Genomic DNA, 16,253 nt, shown 5'->3' with positions numbered 1-16,253 from the left:
CCTGGACTGGCAACCCTCGAAACTGAGGCGACCTGCTGAGTATGGTTTTCCATCGCCCAAAGGGAGAGCGGACGTTTAGTAGGGGAATGACTTGGTGCAAATCCGGTGGCAAAACCCAGAGCTAACTGCAATGCCACCATTGAGAGTGTTTGGGTGGTTGCTGAATAGTTTATGCCTTCAAATCTTTGACAGTATTTGCTAAGGTTAGCGACAAGTGGGGTAGTTGAGGAATCAGAGTGGTCTGGTTGTGAGGAAAGGGGTCGAGCAGTCGAGTTGACAAGATCAAGCGACGTGACGCAAGGCAATTGCCCATCAACTATTGTCTTACCATCTACAACGCAGCACAAGTAGCCATATGGTAAAATGAGACAAAGGACTATGTCCATGTTGGTTTCACCTGTACAAGCAGCTTGAAGATGTGTGCGATAGTGACTGTATACTTACTTACCCACCGAGCTGGACATGAACAACCGCATTTGTAGTGTGTTACTTTGTATGCCAGAACTTGAACGACGCCTAAAGTACATTGAATCTTATGGACCCCTGCTATTGAACAATGCATGCGATGGCCGTGCATACATGAGTGTGTAGCTTTTCACACTTCCCTTCTCCACCTCAGTCCCCTTCCCAGACAGCAGGACAGTATCAAAGTATCAAGGGACCTGGCATATACTACTTAGAAGCAGAGTATATCTTGAAAACACAAGACAGCATTTCAGAATTCATCAATCCTAGCAACGCGGGTCGCCCTCAGACTAGGCCTAAGAAAATGAGCTCCGAATCGCCGAGGCGATTTCCAACAGCCCGCTCTGGCCATTACCTTGGAAACATGATTGAAATCTTATACCAAAGACCAGAGAACTCTCTATTCTCAAGTTCTCATGATGATTACGACAAATTGTCACCATCCGCCCTAGTTACATTCGTGAGCTTCTGCGATATCTTTGCTTGATCAGGTCTTGAAAGCTACGGCTCATGATGAACGAGCCAAAACAACAACCTCCCCTCTCTTTGACAAGAGAGAACGTGCCCTTTGAAGCGCTCCCCAAACACGAGTCAAGACAAGAACCAACGTCGGCGAGAGCTAGTCGCACGAAACAACCTTTCTGGCTAGGGGGGGCAGCAGCTGCTGGTGCAGCACTGTTCACCCACCCGCTCGATCTTGTCAAGGCTCGCTTGCAGCACAGCTCTGCTGGATCAAGGGCCTCCATGTTATCTGCTTTGAGACAGATATGGACGGCCGAAGGGCCCCGTGGTGTGTACTCGGGGCTTAGTGCCGTACTTCTTCGACAACTTACGTATTCGAGCGTTCGTCTAGGAGTGTATGAGGAACTCAAGGCCCGATACAGTCAGCCATCCTTCAACGGGGATGGCAGCGTCGCAAAACCGAGAATGGGCCTGTATATTTTCCATGCAGCAATCGCAGGCGTCCTCGGCGGTATCGCAGGGAATCCCGCGGATGTCGTCAATCTTCGCATGCAGACAGACGCCGCCTTACCACCTGCGCAAAGACGTGGCTATGCAAGCGTTTTCCATGGCATGGCTTCAATTGCAAGAGAAGAAGGTCTTTCTGGCATGTTCAGGGGTCTTGGGCCCAACATTAGTCGTGCGGCACTCATGACAGCTTCCCAGATCGGCTCATACGACATCTTCAAAGCTGCCTGCCTTGAGCATCTCAGCATGACGGATGGAACAGGGACTCATTTGATTGCTTCTACCATGGCAGGACTCACGGCAACCACAGTATGCTCTCCCGTGGATGTCATCAAGACACGGGTAATGACCTCGACCAATCGCGCTTCCATTGGAAGTGTCTTGACTCAAGCTTGGAGACAAGAGGGCTTCAGCTGGGCTTTTAAGGGATGGACACCGAGCTTCATGCGACTAGGTCCACAGACAGTTTTAACTATGGTGTTCCTTGAACAGCTGAAGGCTTTGTATAGATAGGTAGTGATAGATCGAAGAGCCGACAAGGCTGCGCAGTCATATTATTCATCATGGGCGCTGTGCGAAGGGTTCCGGCAAGAAACAGTCATGAAACATCTTTACCGATACTACAATCTCTTTCTTTACATAGAATCATCAATGATGCTTTACATCCTGGCCAAGCTGTTCTCCTTTAGACAATCCTGAGATCGCTTGGTTTTGTTACTTGACCTAGGGATAATAAGCTGGAGGAAACCGGATAGCTTAATTCTTCTCGGCGATGCATCATCCTCAATCCAAAACCCAGGCCGAGGAAATACGTCTCGGTGTCGATGCGGAGTTAAGACCTAGCCTACCTACTTACTCAACCGCCTATGTTGCTACATAGTTACGAGCCAAACGCGAGGGAGATTGACTGATGTTGTTATTACCATTTCGCCTCGGAGCCCTCGGCGATTTGCTGCACAAACGAACCACCATCCGCGGTTGCAAGCCACTAGATCCGCTGCCATCACTGCGCATAGATACTGATAGCTTATTGCTTGGTATCATAGGGTATTATACTGGAGAGAGATCTCCCCTAGGTACCTATGTAGAGTGAACAACCCTTGAGTCGAACCTGGACAAGTTGTTTACAATAGCGAGCGGGTTTGGAGTCGGGTGAAATCGTAGTCTTTGGGGTGTTGTCTACTCTGTCTTCTTGTCACAAGATGCCAAATGCATACGAAGAATGTTTTCGAATAAGGTACGATGAATTACCGTTCGTAAAGCCGATACGCAACCATTTTACGCAAAGGTTTACCTCCTGGACATCCTTATCCCCTCAACCCCTGGATTATACCCAGGAACAATCACTCACACACGTAAGACACATACCAAGATGAACGCTTGTTTTTGAGCCAAGAGTCGATATAAAATAGGTAATAAAGTCAATTTGGTCATGAGAAAATAGCTCGAAGCTCATTCTCCAGCAAGCCAAGATGATCCAGAACACGAGCACCAGAGTCCTGCAGTACTCTCGCCTTTGCATCTGCTCCAAGCTCCCCAGCAGCCAGCAGAGCCCCCGCGTGACCCATGGCGCGCCCAGGCGGAGCCGTTCGTCCTGAAATGATGCTGATGACGGGCTTGAGCAGCTCAGCTGCTTCAACCTCAGCCGAACCTCCGATTTCCCCAATAAGGATGATCGCCTCTGTGGCCGAGTCGTGTAGCAGCACCTCGAGAGCTTCTTTCATCGTGGTACCCGGCATGGAGTCACCTCCCAGACCAACGACAAGGCTTTGACCTTGCCCGGCTCTCAAGGTTGCGCCAATTGCTTCGTAGATCATGGTGCCGCTTCGTGAGATAATGCCAACCCGACCAGGAGCACATTGGTCTGCGGGAATAATACCAATGCGGCATTTGCCAGGAGCCAGAATTCCTGGCGTGTTTGGGCCTACGAGTCGCGATTTGCTCTGCGTTCTCAATATCTCGTGGACTCGGAGCATATCATGCACAGGAATGTGTTCGGCAATGGCGACAATGAGAGGGATCTCGGCTTCAATGGCCTCCTCTACCGCCCCTGAAGCGAACGAGGCAGGGACGTGAACCAGACTCGCATTAGGGCGAACCGCTTGGGCTGCCTAGATTGCCACAAAGAAGATAAAGGTCAGCCAGTCAGCCAGTCAGTCCATGACCGTTGTTGCTCGCAGTGAAGGACCAAATCCCTTACCTCACGAATGGTGGCGAACACAGGAAGATCTAGATTAGTCGTGCCCCCTTTCTAGGGCGACACTCCGCCTACAATGTTTATTCCATGTGCGATGGCATCTCTTGCATTGTTGATTGCCTTAGTCTAGTAGGTAAGGTCAGAGTTGTTCAACAAGGAGGGTACCTAAGATAGGAAGAGAAGAGTTTCACCTACAGTTTTCCCTGTAAAACCTTGGTAGATGACACGCGTAGTCTCGTTGACCATGAGATTCTGGACGTTGCCCTTTAAGCTATGGAATCCTCTTGTTGGTGCAGGCGGATACCGTGAAGCTGACGCTCGGCATTGAAAATCAGCAAAAGCTCGGTGCACTTTTGGAAGCATCTGCATCTTTGCAAGATAAATCATGTACAGTTAGTACAGTATAATAGGTAGACAGATCGATCTCGGTACCGCCAAATTCTCCAATGGATCAGGCCTTTATTCTAACGTTGGCAGTCCGTACGTAAGGTATGTTTTATCACCTAGCAGCAGTCTCGTTACTGACTTACACGCAAGGAGAATACCTTAGAGGAGGTTCTAGCTTGACTTGTCTAGAAATAAGGTATCGCCGAGGCGCCGCGGGAGCACTCGCCGTGTACTTGACCCCGGACCCCAGATCCCGAACCTACCACCGACTGCCTCGGAGGGCTTGCTCTGGGCGACCATTAGGTGTCGCGTCTAGTACCTACCTAAGTTGATAGCCTATATAATTCAAACAAAATGTAATGATTAGTAGGTTGTCTGATGCTAGACTGCCTAGAGAAAAGAAACAAGTTCCTCCTTTCAGGCTTGACTTGATTCTCACAAGCCCGTGTTTACCTTTGAGAAATTCCATACCTACGCAAGATGCTGTCCAAGATTTATACAAGAGGTGCTCCAAGCGGCATCAGAGCAGCAACGAGGCCAAGCAAGCCCCATGGCGCAAGGGCCTTCAGTATACAAGAACATGCCGCTCAGTCGATCCTCTCCGAGGTACGTATGTCTATCTGACAAGATAATTACGGCGGCGATTCTAACCAACAAACACCAGAATGGAGTCAACGTGCCCCGTGGTCGAGTTGCCACAACACCGCAACAGGTCATAAGGCGATAGACTACTTAGGTGAATGATGAATCGCAATCCAATACACCACAAGAGTGAGTGGTAGGGATCTCTCTGTACTAAATTGCTGTCTTTCTAGGTGGTTCGGGAGTCTTGAAGGCCCAGATCTTAGCCGGGGGTCGTGGCAAAGGCACGTTCGATAACGGCCTCGAGGGCGGGGTACACAAAGTGAACTCGTAGGCCAGATCCAAATCTTCAAAGTGTACCACGAGAGTGTATCTAAGTGCTGACCATTAGTTAGTTCCCTCAATGCCCAGGAGCTCGCTGATCGCATGCTCGGCCACCGCCTCCGCACCAAGCAGACCTCAGAACGAGGTCTTGTCGTCAACAAAGTCTACGTCACAGAGCAAGTGAAGTACGAAAAGGAGTTCTACTTATCCTTTGCGGTAGACAGAACCAAAAGCAAGCCGGCAATCGTCGTATCGAGAAGCGGGGGAATGAATGTCGAAGAGGCCGCCGAGAAGGACCCCGATAGCATTATCAAGCTGCATCTCTCCTACGACAAGGATATTACGCGGAAGGATGCGAATGCTATCGCAAAGGTGCTCGGCCTTACCAGCGAGCACTCTATCAAGCAGTTGCACACGATGGTCTCCCGCCTGTACACTATTTTCAGAGCCAAGGATGCAACCTTGCTGGAGATCAACCCCGTGGTCATCACTAAGGAAGGAGATCTTATTTGCCTAGACTCCAAATTCTCCTTCGACGATGCTGCGTGCTTTCGACAGCCAGAGCTCGCCAAGTTTAGGGGTGAGGGAGAGGGAGAGGGGGAGGACAAGGACCCGCGACAGGCTCTCGCTGCAAGCCACGGCTTTGCGTACGTGTCTCTTGATGGAATGATTGGGAACATTGCCAACGGCGCGGGCCTTGCCATGGATACAATGGACGCCATCGCCTACTACGGCGGAACCTGTGCTAACTTCCTTGATGCGGGAGGCAAGGCTACCAAGGATACCATGGTCAACGCGCTTCGGCTGGTACTGAGCGACGAGCGCGTAAAGGTTCTCTTCATCAACATTTCTGGCGGTGAGTGTTTGTTTACTTGACTGAATTGCTTGGCTTGAACCTTTACTAAAAGGCATCACAAGGCATTATCCGCGGACCCGTCGTTGCGGAGGCACTTATCGATGCGCTCAAGGAGATCAGCAAGTCCAAGATTCCTCTAGTAGTCAGGCTCGAAGGTACGGGGTCCACTGAGTGTCGCAAAATTGTAAGTCAATTCCAATCACAAGATACTCCCAAGACCTTCTCTTCACTAGGTGCCTACCAAGGTTCGCCATGGCGGAGCAAGCTTGAATGCCATCTGCTCATCGGCACGCACACACAAATGGAGAATAATAGACAAGATGCTAACTCTCCTCAACTAGCTCGAGGGAAGTGGCCTTCCTATCCATTCGATCAGTGACTTTTCCGAAGCTGTGCAGAAAGCTGCTGCCCTGTCTCGGACCTGACTCGAGAATGTCAGATACACAAGTCTTAGTTATTTAGTATCAAAATCAATACTGCATGATCTTGAAGAATTGCTTTTGCTTAGTCTGCCCGGAGCAAAGGTGGAGTGGGACGCGAAGGGTTGGGAATTGCTATCGTTAATAAATACAACTGTGGTGACAAGAACTGATAGCCCCATCAAGTTTCTAAGCATCAAGATGGACGATACATGCATTCGACCAGCGACTTCTCTGAGGCTGTGTAGAAAGCTGCTGATCTATTTCGTCCGTCCTTGAGAATAAGCACCGCGGCTTGATCTTCGAATTGCTTTCGAACCGTCAGCTACACCAGCAGATGGGCATGAGTGCTGGGAGTGGCCTTCTACACTTCACAAGTGTAGTCTGCCCCCAAAGGCAGGGAGGAGTAGGGACTCTAGGAAACAGGAATGCTACTATAGTAGATCTCATAGTGACACCAAAAGCGAAGATTCGATTGTGCTTTCCAAGTATCAAGGTGGATATATAACTGACTATTGACTTTTATAGAGGAGTACCAAGTGAGTGCCCTGATCAAAAGAAGGCCTGCAGGCCAGTAATTGAACGCCCGAGGATCAGCGCGTGAACATCGCTCTGTCCCTCATACGTCTGTGTAACAAAAAGGTTGGCAACGTGACGTCCAACGTGGTACTCATCACTTGCAGCGTTGCCACCAAAGACCTCCTGTAGAGTGCGAGCACCGGACAGAGCACGATCACAGTTCTGCCTCTTGATCATTGAAATCATCTCGGGGGCCGCAAGACCCTTGTCCTTCAGGCGGCCAACTTACAGGGCGGCCTGGAGACCGAAAGCAGCGTCTGTCGAGGCGTCGGCAAGCTTCTTCTGAATGAGCTGGAACTGGGCCAGGGGCTTGTTGAACTGCTTGCGTTCGAGAGCATAGGTCCTTGCGCGGTCAAGACAGTCTTCAAGGGCACCAATAGTTCCCCATGCGATTCCGTAGCGAGCTGAGTTAAGGCAGCTGAAGGGGCCCTTAAGACCGGTAACATTGGGAAGTATATTGGCAGCAGGAACTATGCAACCGCCCATCTGGATCATACCAGTGATGGAAGCACGAAGACCGTTCTTATCCTTAATGGCAGGCGTCTCTAGGGTTCCAGGAGCGCACTGGTCGCGCTCAATGACGAAACCGCGGATGACACCATCGAGCTTGGCCCAAACTAGGAGGATGTCTGCGATGGGGGAGTTTGTAATCCAAGTCTTGGCGCCGTTGAGGATGTATGCGTCCTTCTTGGTGGGATGGGGAACGGCAGTGGTCTCCAGAGAGCCAGGATCGGAACCATGGTTAGGCTCAGTAAGACCGAAGCAGCCGACAAGCTTGCCGCGTCCCAGCTTCTCAAGCCAGCGATCCTTTTGCTCTTGAGATCCATGTTCTTCGATCGGTCCCATCACGAGAGAGCTCTGAACTGACATACCAGATCGATAGCCTGAGTCGACCTTCTCTACCTCACGGGTGATGAGGCCAGCTGTGACGCTACTGACACCTGCGCACCCGTAGCCGTCGATAGTAGGACCTAGAAGACCCAGCTCTCCCATCTCCTCAAGAATCTTGCGGTCGTAGTTCTCCGAGCGATAAGCATCGAGAATCCTTGGCTGAAGCCTGTCCTGGTAATAGCTACGGGTTGTCTCTTGAATCGACCGCTCCTCGTCGGTCAGGACCTCCTGCATGTTCAATGGGTCCTGCCATTGAAACGGAGCACGCGTGGAAGCACATCGGAAAAGCGATGCTGATGGCTTCATGGCGGCCTTGGCGACAAGTCTCCTTTGGCAGCTGAACAACGACATGGCGACTGATTATCAATTGAATGAATGTGACAGCTTGTGTTGTTGGTGGTGTGGTGGTGTAGCGACTATGTTGTGACTGGATGAGCACTGTTCGCGCTTTGCACAAGAGACGAGGATGATGATGATAAGAGAAGAAAAAATAATAAGTCCTTCAGGTTATGCATCTTGTAAGGCGGTCTCAAAAAGAGAAATTACGGCCTGCTCCGGCGATCTCGCTTCATTACTTCGTAAAAAACGCCGAGGAGCAAGGAGGAAGACGATACGATCGCCGAGGCGAAATGAACCGGAGGCGGCGTTCGGTCTCCACTCCTCGGCGGTCCCACGGAGGGCGGCTCCACACCACAGTGCACTCTTGGCCGCCTCCTTAACCGCTCCTCAGTTCTCGACTTGCGCCTCGAACGAAATTGGGGGTCAGGGGAAAATTGACTATCTACGTATTTGCGAGTTACAACATCCAGTCATCATCTGACCACGAGGTTTGGGGAGGAACCAACTCCCATGGTGCTCGCAAGTGATGCATATCCTCGGCTTCAGACATTGCAGGCCAGGTAGTGTCAACCGGCATCGAAAAGTCTTGTTGTCTACTGGCCGATGTCCTGGCTTCTTCTTCTCCTGTACTTTGCAGCGATCGAAAATAGTCGCCTGCCCTCACTTCATCGGCATTCGTATCGAATTCGCGCAAATGGTTCGCGTCCCATTGCAACAGCCACCATAGCGAGCACGTGCTGCTACCGAATTCCGAAAACAAGTCCCGTAAAGGTGGCGAGACAGATCCAAGCAGATCACTAGAGTCGGCCGTAACGCGCGTCCTTTGCTTCGCTGCCATTAGGGGTTCGAGAAGTCCTCGAGCTGAACCCCATTTTTCAGCCAGCTCTTGAAGAGCGCTGTATATCTTGTCAAAGTCGGCTGCCGCCGAGCTGGACATCGAACGAAGCCTTTGGGCCGACAGTAGGGGCAGTGCCGCCGCAAGGCTATGGAACGCGAAGATGGGACCCAGGCGTTGTAGATCACCAGCTTCTTGCATCTCCGCAAACATAGATGCAATAAATGAAGAGGCAATCAGTGATGTGACCGAGGCCGCAAGAGGATTATCAGCATTCGTGAGGATGATAAGGGTGACGAAGAAAACGACATGGATCTGTCGGGACTCAAGATTATATGGATTAGGTATTTTTGCCCCGGAATCCAAGGTAAAAAGCCTCAACCTGGGAGGCAAGCCATGAAGCCATTGGCGAAGAGCTTCTTGTGTGGCCTGTTGATACTGGGGTGTGAATCGAGACCTTCTTCGACGTTCTGCCAAGTCACCCATGATGCAGCAAATCTTAACATTTGCTATGAAGACGTCTGCTCCTTCGCTTTCCTCCTGAAAATCGGCAGCTGTGGGCGGAGAGACGTTGCTATCCTCGAGATTGATCATTCGTGGTCTGCCTACGCCAATTGATATCAATATGTCTCGGGTCTGGGTCCGTCAGCAAGTGTCAAAACAGGCGGAGTTCAATGAGAGAACAAGGAAGAAGGATGGTCGTGTAGCGGCCAAAAGAAGGTGAATGGGTACTGCTTGAGTGTAACGTACCACTATGGTCCACCAGATACGTCGTCGCAGTCCACGATGTGGTCCTTCAGAGGGTTCTCTGTGTAGGCCGAGCTGGTGTGCTAGTCCGACGGCAATATGCATCCAGAAGCCACTGTTGCCAAGCGAGAACTGTTCAGGTCCAGTAGGTGACCACCACTGTAGCAGCAATGCGGATATGACGGAAGCAAGCGGCATGCGGTTATCACCATAGAAGAACCGGGCCTTGGCCTTTTGATACAAGTCCACGGACTGACCGATTGTTCCAATGGAGGAGACACGACTACCAGCTAGGAGCACTGACTGTAGCAACAAGAGTGGCATCGATGATCTCCGTTTCGGCAGCAACCAGGATTCCTCAACGATGGGGGCCCAGGGCCAGCAGAAGGACTTGAAGAGTTTCACCAGACGCAGCGCTACCGGTTCGGATACTGTAGTGTCTGCGTTGAAAACTTGCTGTCGCTATCTTCGGCAGACAAAATTGCTCTACCGGACTCCAAGCTCTCGCGGAACGGGACAGGACCTAGTATATCCGTCCTGCCTACATACGGCACAGCCTGGTGAAGCCCTGGCTCCTGGTCAGCAGAATTGCCTTCGCTGCGTATCTCAGACAGCTCGGATTGCTCTGGAGTGACCAGAGCCGAATTTTCTGGCTGTGCTTCATCGCGGGGAGCTTTTGCAGCACCTAGGCTGAATGTTGACTTTGCCGAGTTGTTATTATATGTTGCTGGCCGTACTACAGAGGAGTGTTTCCTCTTTCTCGAATGCGGACTGTTGACGAAACTTGCGAGTCAGCCCGTAGCTCGTAACTCGCTTGTGAGTGCTTGTGCGACAACCCGATAAACCGCGAATCCGAGGGGCGTAAGCACTGACCTGCAATCGAGGGCAAATATATCACAATTGATACATTTTGAACTTTCAGTGATAAAGTCGCATCGAACCTACATTATCGGAGAGCCCGAGGGCATATGATTAGCTACTTAATGGCTCCTTGAGGCAGCTCTCGTAATGCCCTGGTCCAATGAGCCGCATCACAAAGGAAAAAGAAGCTTGCTTACCTTTCGCTTATGGCAATTGGAGCAAGCCGTCTTTTTTATCATGAGACTTTCAGACATGACGCTGTCAAGTTCGCGATTGAAAGCCTGCTTGGCAGTAGAATGCGTGGATGGATGCTGCAATGGTTGGAAGAAGGCATTCGCGCACATTCGGCCCCGCCTGCGCATGTGACTGACGGCTCTAGGTCATTAATAAAAGTTGGAGTTCATTCATTTGGTCGGCAAATTCGATCGACTTCCCGCAGGATACGGAGTAGATTCAAGCCACTCGGTTGTTAAGTTGGAGTTTGGGGTAGTTTTGGCTGGGGAAAAGGCGCGCTTGTGCCATTGGTGACTTGGGTATGTATCCTTGTACCTTATGGAGCACTGTCTGCCGATATTTGGAACGGGGCTGTGGAGACACTTTTAGCGCCAAAACTGATCTGATTCTGGCTGAAGATTGGCTTATTCTGAGCTGAGTACCTTACCTGGATGGCCTTCCACTACTACCATCAACAAGTACCTTGCTATACACCGAGGAGATATCTTTCAAACTGACTGTATGCTGGGCCAAACGCCGCTCCCTTTTCTACTTGTAGATACCAGATTCTACCGCGGGTCTGTGTAGGTGTGAGGCAAATATGATGCAAAAGATGCAGGCAAAAGCAATAACTCTCATGAACCTACGCTTGTTTCCAGTTTTCTTTGCTCTGGTTTCTCATTCATAAGAATAGGCCTTGAGACAATCGGGAGTACGAGAACTTATACAGCCACCGCTCATCAGTACTACAGATAATCTTGTTGCATAAAGGCGTTAAAATTCTGCTACTCTCTTAATCCAGACCGTCTAGCTCAAGAGCCTTTGCACCCGTCATCCCTCAATGGGGTGCATCAGACCTCCAGCGAGAGGTCATAGAAGGTTAAATTATATTCGTGCCCAAAGTTTCCTGATGGTGCTCTTCTCCTCCTGCACTTGTTCCTCTTCCGTTGAGTACCAGCGACGATCGCTGTCCAGATCGATCTTGGATGCGTCCAGTAACCTTGGGCCTCGGTAATAGATCTTGGCTCCGAGAAAAATGACGATGATGGCGACCACGGAAGAGTAGCTGGAGAAAGGCCCAATGGCAGTTGGACCTCCTCCAATTGGCCAAAGAGCCAGATAGAACTGGACGCAGATCATGAAAATGCACCAGCCAAGTCCCCAGTATGCTGACCATGGCCATGCAACGCTCCGCCATGGCAAATCTGCAGGAGAACGACCTTGGACCTTCCAAGCATAGCGCATACGGATATGAGAGAAGCAGATCATACCCCAACCGAACATAGTGAGGAGCGCAACGAGACTGGAAAGCTATCCAAAGACCTGAGCTCCTGTATTGCTCACATTCAGGTAAGACAGAGCCCCGCCGAGAAGCATGGTTGGGATGAGCCCGTACCGGGGTCTGCCCCAGCTGTCAGCTTTGGTCATGACCTAGAAAGAAACCAAAGTCAGTAATCGGAGTCGCAATGTGTTGAGCTCATACTATCAAGCATACCTTGGGTGCCATGCCAATTTGACCCAGTCCGTACAGCGTACGAGCGCCTCCGAAGATATTGATACTCGCGGACAAAAACACCGAAAGCAAGATAATTGCGTTCATCATATGAGCGAGAGGCTTCAGCTTGGCTCCCGAAAATGCAATGACAAAAGGCGATGCCTGTGTAGCTGCGCTGTGAGCTGAGCCGAAAAGCGCTGGGTTCGTGGGGCTGACGGTGATAGTAACCATCAGGGATCCCAGGAGGTAGAACATGACAAGTCGGTACCAAATAGCATTGACGGCACGAGGCACATACTTCCTGGGGCTGCTTGTCTCAGCAGCTACCATGCCTGTGGTCTCGGAGCCGGATAGTGCAAAGACGCAGACAGGCAAAACATTGAGGAAGCCAACGAAGCCGTTGATGAAAGGTGTTTCGTTCCAGTAGCGGAACCCAACCGCTTCATCGTTAGGAGCACCTCCGGCTGAAATGACGATCGATGCAATGACAACGACGAAGATCCAGCCGAACTTGATACGGGACATAACCACTTCAACCTCGCCGAAAACACGGACGCCCCAAACATTCGTCAGGATGACAAGAAACTAGAAAATAGAGATAAGTGCGGCCTTGGGCACGGCAGTCGTCCAGTAGCTCAGAACAGTGACAACGCCCTGCAGCTCGTTGGATACTGTGATCCAGTAGTTGAACCAATAGCACCAACCGAGAGCAAATCCAGCGGCTGGGTGGACGAACTTGTTGGTCCACCGGACGAAGGAGGATGGCAAGGGGTACATGACGGCCATTTCACCGATGGACTGGGTGACAGCCCAGACGATGGAACTGGCGACGCAGACTACATAGTTGCAAATATTTCTGTAGTCTTCTTTTCATACTGTGTGCATTGACGGAGAGAAAATGACTTACATCCGAGGAAAAGAGCCACAGGACCTCCGGTAGCCAAGACCTTTCCACTGCCAAGCCAAAGGCCCATTCCGATGGAAGATCCAATACCAATCATGGTAAGATGGCGAGATGTGAGCGAGCGATGAAGTTCACTGTTCGCCCCCACATCTTCCTCGACGTAAGTCGCCTTTATCGAACCAGCCTCGCTACGAGGCTGGTCTTTTTCATTGTGTTTCTGAATCTCCGCCATTGTCGTTGACGAGTACAAGAATAAGCTTGTATAAGCAGTGAAGAGTGAAACAGACAAGGAATCCCTAAGGTATGAAGAAGACATAGGCTCGTGTATAATAGGAGGAGGAGAGGAGGGACATTGGGGAGGGGGAATGGGGTTTTCACCTCTCTTAAATATTATCTACAGCGTTCCGATCAAATAGCGAGGGACCGAGCCTTTCGTGGGGTAGTTCATTCACAAATGGTACCAACATGCACACAGTAGATCTGTGGGGTAATGCCGGGGCCTGCGTCTTCGTTTGTTTGTTCCCACACACTACAACAACAGAGGGAACAGATAGCTGGGAGAAAGCTCTAAGGTCATACGATAACACGGTTGAGACACCGTTGGGATTGCCACCATCGGCCACTCCGTAGAGGCTGTTGAGGAAGCTAGCTAGCTTAGTAGGCACAAGTGCATACCTTATGGAAAGACCAGCGGTCCATATCAGGGTTTTGTGATAGCCATGTATGGTTTTGGCCGACAGACTTTCTCCATTGAGCTTAGAGCATTATTCGATATCGAAGCATCCATCCCTACAGCAGTACTCCGATAGCAGATGATGATCCAACTTGAAGCCACGGGAGCCGAGCCTAGATAGGTATCTAAACTTTGGGACTTGGCACAACGAGAGATAGATAAACTTCACTAACCAATGAAGTTTTTGAATAACAGACTTCGTGATTGAAACTTTGCTGATCTCGTTACTCGCTTGAAGTAGAACGGCCATATGTAATAGCTTTCCAAGGAGAACTAATTGCTCAACCTCGCCAACGATGCGCCAGCTTGACTACCTTATACTGAATGAACCAAAACAAAGGGAAAGCTCGCCTTTGTACCCCCTGGCCGTTACCTACCTACTCCGTACCGGCTATACCATTCAGCTCTCCCCCCTATCATCCCTCTAGTCTTCACGAAACAGCTTTTTGTACCGACAGGAATACAACCAATCAGATAGCCAGCATCAAAGATACCTCTTTCTAGGTAGGTAGCCGTGAATTAAACCTAGATATACGTATCTCTAATAATACACCCTATGGATCGATACTTTTAGCCTCACAGAACAGTCACCTTAAGATTGGTATATGTTGCGAACTGATTAGTAGCTACCTTAGGCAATACTGGGCCAGATCCCACAAAAATACGAAAAGGCTGTCTTATGAAGACCAAAGGGATACGGAAACTGGGCGTTGCTGTCTAACCAAGCCTGGCTAGCCTGGTTGCGGGCCCTCCCGCCTAGACCCCGCTCCTCTTTTCGGCCCTCTTAGCTTGTTGGAGAAGATTGGCGACTTTGAGCTAGCTGCTTTGAGTAACATGATGTAGAGTCCATGGCCTGCCACTTCAGGTCATTTCGAGAGATCTTAGTGTAGGGAGTCTTCTCGGCCTCTGTAGCGACAGACTTGATGGCAGAGGGGCTGTAGATAGGCTCCTGGGTGCCGGCGACATTGGCCAGTCTATAGCGGTCAGTATTTTTACATGAAGCTCTCCAGGGTCCATCTCATGGTGGGGTCAAGATAAGCCGCGGAAAGCGCGCATTGCGCGGTCCCGAACAACGAATGTGGCGTATCAAGGTCCTAGCATGGAGAACTGTCAACCCACCCGGTCCCGATCCACCATGTCTTGTAAGTTGTAGACTACTGCCGAGAAGCGTCTACTAGGTATCCATCTCCTCCGAGAGAGTTACTAAGCATTCACGGTAACAGAAACAAGGCCATGCTCCCGTCCTTTGCCTTGGAAGAGGATATCGCTGAGGTTGTTGGGTGTACTGCGTTATTACCGCTGGCTGGGCTGATAACGTTCCTTTGCATTGCCACGCACAAACGGGCTTGCGGAACCTGAATTCCTTGAACGTACCTTGCCATGATAGTATGCTATCTCTCTGCGCCTGACAAGCACTTCTCCCCCATTCCCAGTAGTATCGAACATTCTAATCCACACATGTCCTGAATGGCATCTTGGAACCCTGGGATAGCCCTCGCCTGCAGTAATATGCTTCTGCTCAGGGCAGCTGAGCAGATACCTTGGTCCGTACTTTCTTTGCCTTGCAACCCTGGCCGTCAGGATGGGCTTCCCTTGTAGCGTGGTCAATGTCCGCCAACGGTCACGGATCCAAGGCTGGACCTTCTCTACCTACTAAATTGGACGCATGAATGTTGACTACCTAGATCGCCTTTTTGCGCTCTGCTGCGATTAGTCTCGAATAACATCACCTCGGAGACAGTTGGCAAAAGGTCTCTCTTGGTGATTGACGATGCTGACCTTGACCGAGATGTGAAGTGGCCTCACGTTGCCATCATGGGTGCGTTGTCCCCCTTTGATGAGCTGTGATATGATATTCGACGATGCGGTTTTCGCATCCGCTAAAGAACGAACCGAGACTTCACAACTTTTCTACTCCTTTAAATCTTCCTACCAGCGTTGCAACTCGTCTTTTCTGCCCAGGCAACTGCAGGGATCCAAGCCGGCATGGCTTGGCCGAGTACCTATTCTTACCGACTTTGATCAGGGTAATATCCTGGGTCCTCTCCCCTAAACCAGATCAGCTTGTTACAGAAATTCTGCCTTGCTATTCCTGTTGGTGACTATGAACAAAGCGGTATTGGCTGTAAGCTTGGCAAAATATGCCCTTCTGCCTATACGGACGTCAAGACTGTGTATGGTAAGTGTATCACACGATACCTTACTATGATCGAGTTGTTTCTAGGGAACTACGCTGGCATTAAGGAACTCTCCAGTCAACCTCGGTCTTATACTATGAGGAGGCCCTTGAGTTAATGTCATACTTGCATTATGAGGTATGGTCGGTCAAGGAGGGTGATTATGCTTTACTATTCTGGATAGGGATGGGGTGATAAAATTTCTTAGCTTGAGCATCGACGCTGATTGTGAATCTCTCAAGTCTCCCTGGTCGCTCTGGAACCTGGTATTCCTTCTGAC

At 50.4% G+C, this 16,253-nt stretch overlaps 6 protein-coding genes across 6 annotated transcripts; 2 read left to right on the top strand and 4 right to left on the bottom strand.

Moving 5' to 3' along the window:
* Nucleotides 1–978: 978 nt before the first annotated feature.
* On the top strand, nucleotides 979–1,947 carry FSUBG_10072 (mitochondrial dicarboxylate carrier; the record flags this gene model as incomplete). The annotated part of the gene is made up of 1 exon (XM_036674614.1): nucleotides 979–1,947. One exon carries the CDS (start codon nucleotides 979–981, stop codon nucleotides 1,945–1,947), a length of 969 nt encoding a protein of 322 aa, XP_036534428.1.
* Nucleotides 1,948–2,864: 917 nt separating this feature from the next.
* Nucleotides 2,865–4,000, bottom strand: FSUBG_10071 (succinyl ligase; the record flags this gene model as incomplete). The annotated part of the gene is made up of 3 exons (XM_036674613.1): nucleotides 2,865–3,545; nucleotides 3,707–3,757; nucleotides 3,827–4,000. The coding sequence occupies 3 exons, from the start codon at nucleotides 3,998–4,000 to the stop codon at nucleotides 2,865–2,867; spliced, it is 906 nt and encodes a 301-aa protein (XP_036534427.1).
* A 598-nt stretch (nucleotides 4,001–4,598) lies between these two features.
* On the top strand, nucleotides 4,599–6,205 carry FSUBG_10070 (beta-succinyl synthetase precursor; the record flags this gene model as incomplete). Its single annotated transcript, XM_036674612.1, has 4 exons — nucleotides 4,599–4,624; nucleotides 4,996–5,780; nucleotides 5,843–5,964; nucleotides 6,122–6,205. 4 exons carry the CDS (start codon nucleotides 4,599–4,601, stop codon nucleotides 6,203–6,205), a joined length of 1,017 nt encoding a protein of 338 aa, XP_036534426.1.
* A 798-nt stretch (nucleotides 6,206–7,003) lies between these two features.
* Nucleotides 7,004–8,020, bottom strand: FSUBG_10069 (glutaryl dehydrogenase; the record flags this gene model as incomplete). Its single annotated transcript, XM_036674610.1, has 1 exon — nucleotides 7,004–8,020. The coding sequence occupies one exon, from the start codon at nucleotides 8,018–8,020 to the stop codon at nucleotides 7,004–7,006; it is 1,017 nt and encodes a 338-aa protein (XP_036534425.1).
* Nucleotides 8,021–8,465: 445 nt separating this feature from the next.
* On the bottom strand, nucleotides 8,466–9,914 carry FSUBG_10068 (uncharacterized protein; the record flags this gene model as incomplete). Its single annotated transcript, XM_036674609.1, has 2 exons — nucleotides 8,466–9,479; nucleotides 9,594–9,914. 2 exons carry the CDS (start codon nucleotides 9,912–9,914, stop codon nucleotides 8,466–8,468), a joined length of 1,335 nt encoding a protein of 444 aa, XP_036534424.1.
* A 1,635-nt stretch (nucleotides 9,915–11,549) lies between these two features.
* On the bottom strand, nucleotides 11,550–13,295 carry FSUBG_10067 (amino acid transporter; the record flags this gene model as incomplete). The annotated part of the gene is made up of 5 exons (XM_036674608.1): nucleotides 11,550–11,967; nucleotides 12,061–12,095; nucleotides 12,160–12,744; nucleotides 12,802–12,995; nucleotides 13,067–13,295. The coding sequence occupies 5 exons, from the start codon at nucleotides 13,293–13,295 to the stop codon at nucleotides 11,550–11,552; spliced, it is 1,461 nt and encodes a 486-aa protein (XP_036534423.1).
* Between the last annotated feature and the right edge of the window lie 2,958 nt (nucleotides 13,296–16,253).

The sequence above is a fragment of the Fusarium subglutinans genome (assembly GCF_013396075.1).
Source record: "Fusarium subglutinans strain NRRL 66333 chromosome Unknown NRRL66333_c0000167, whole genome shotgun sequence".
Classification (NCBI taxonomy): Eukaryota; Fungi; Ascomycota; class Sordariomycetes; order Hypocreales; family Nectriaceae; genus Fusarium; species Fusarium subglutinans.
The sequence above is the reverse complement of the archived record's forward strand: the minus strand, read 5'-3'. Positions and strand labels throughout refer to the sequence as shown.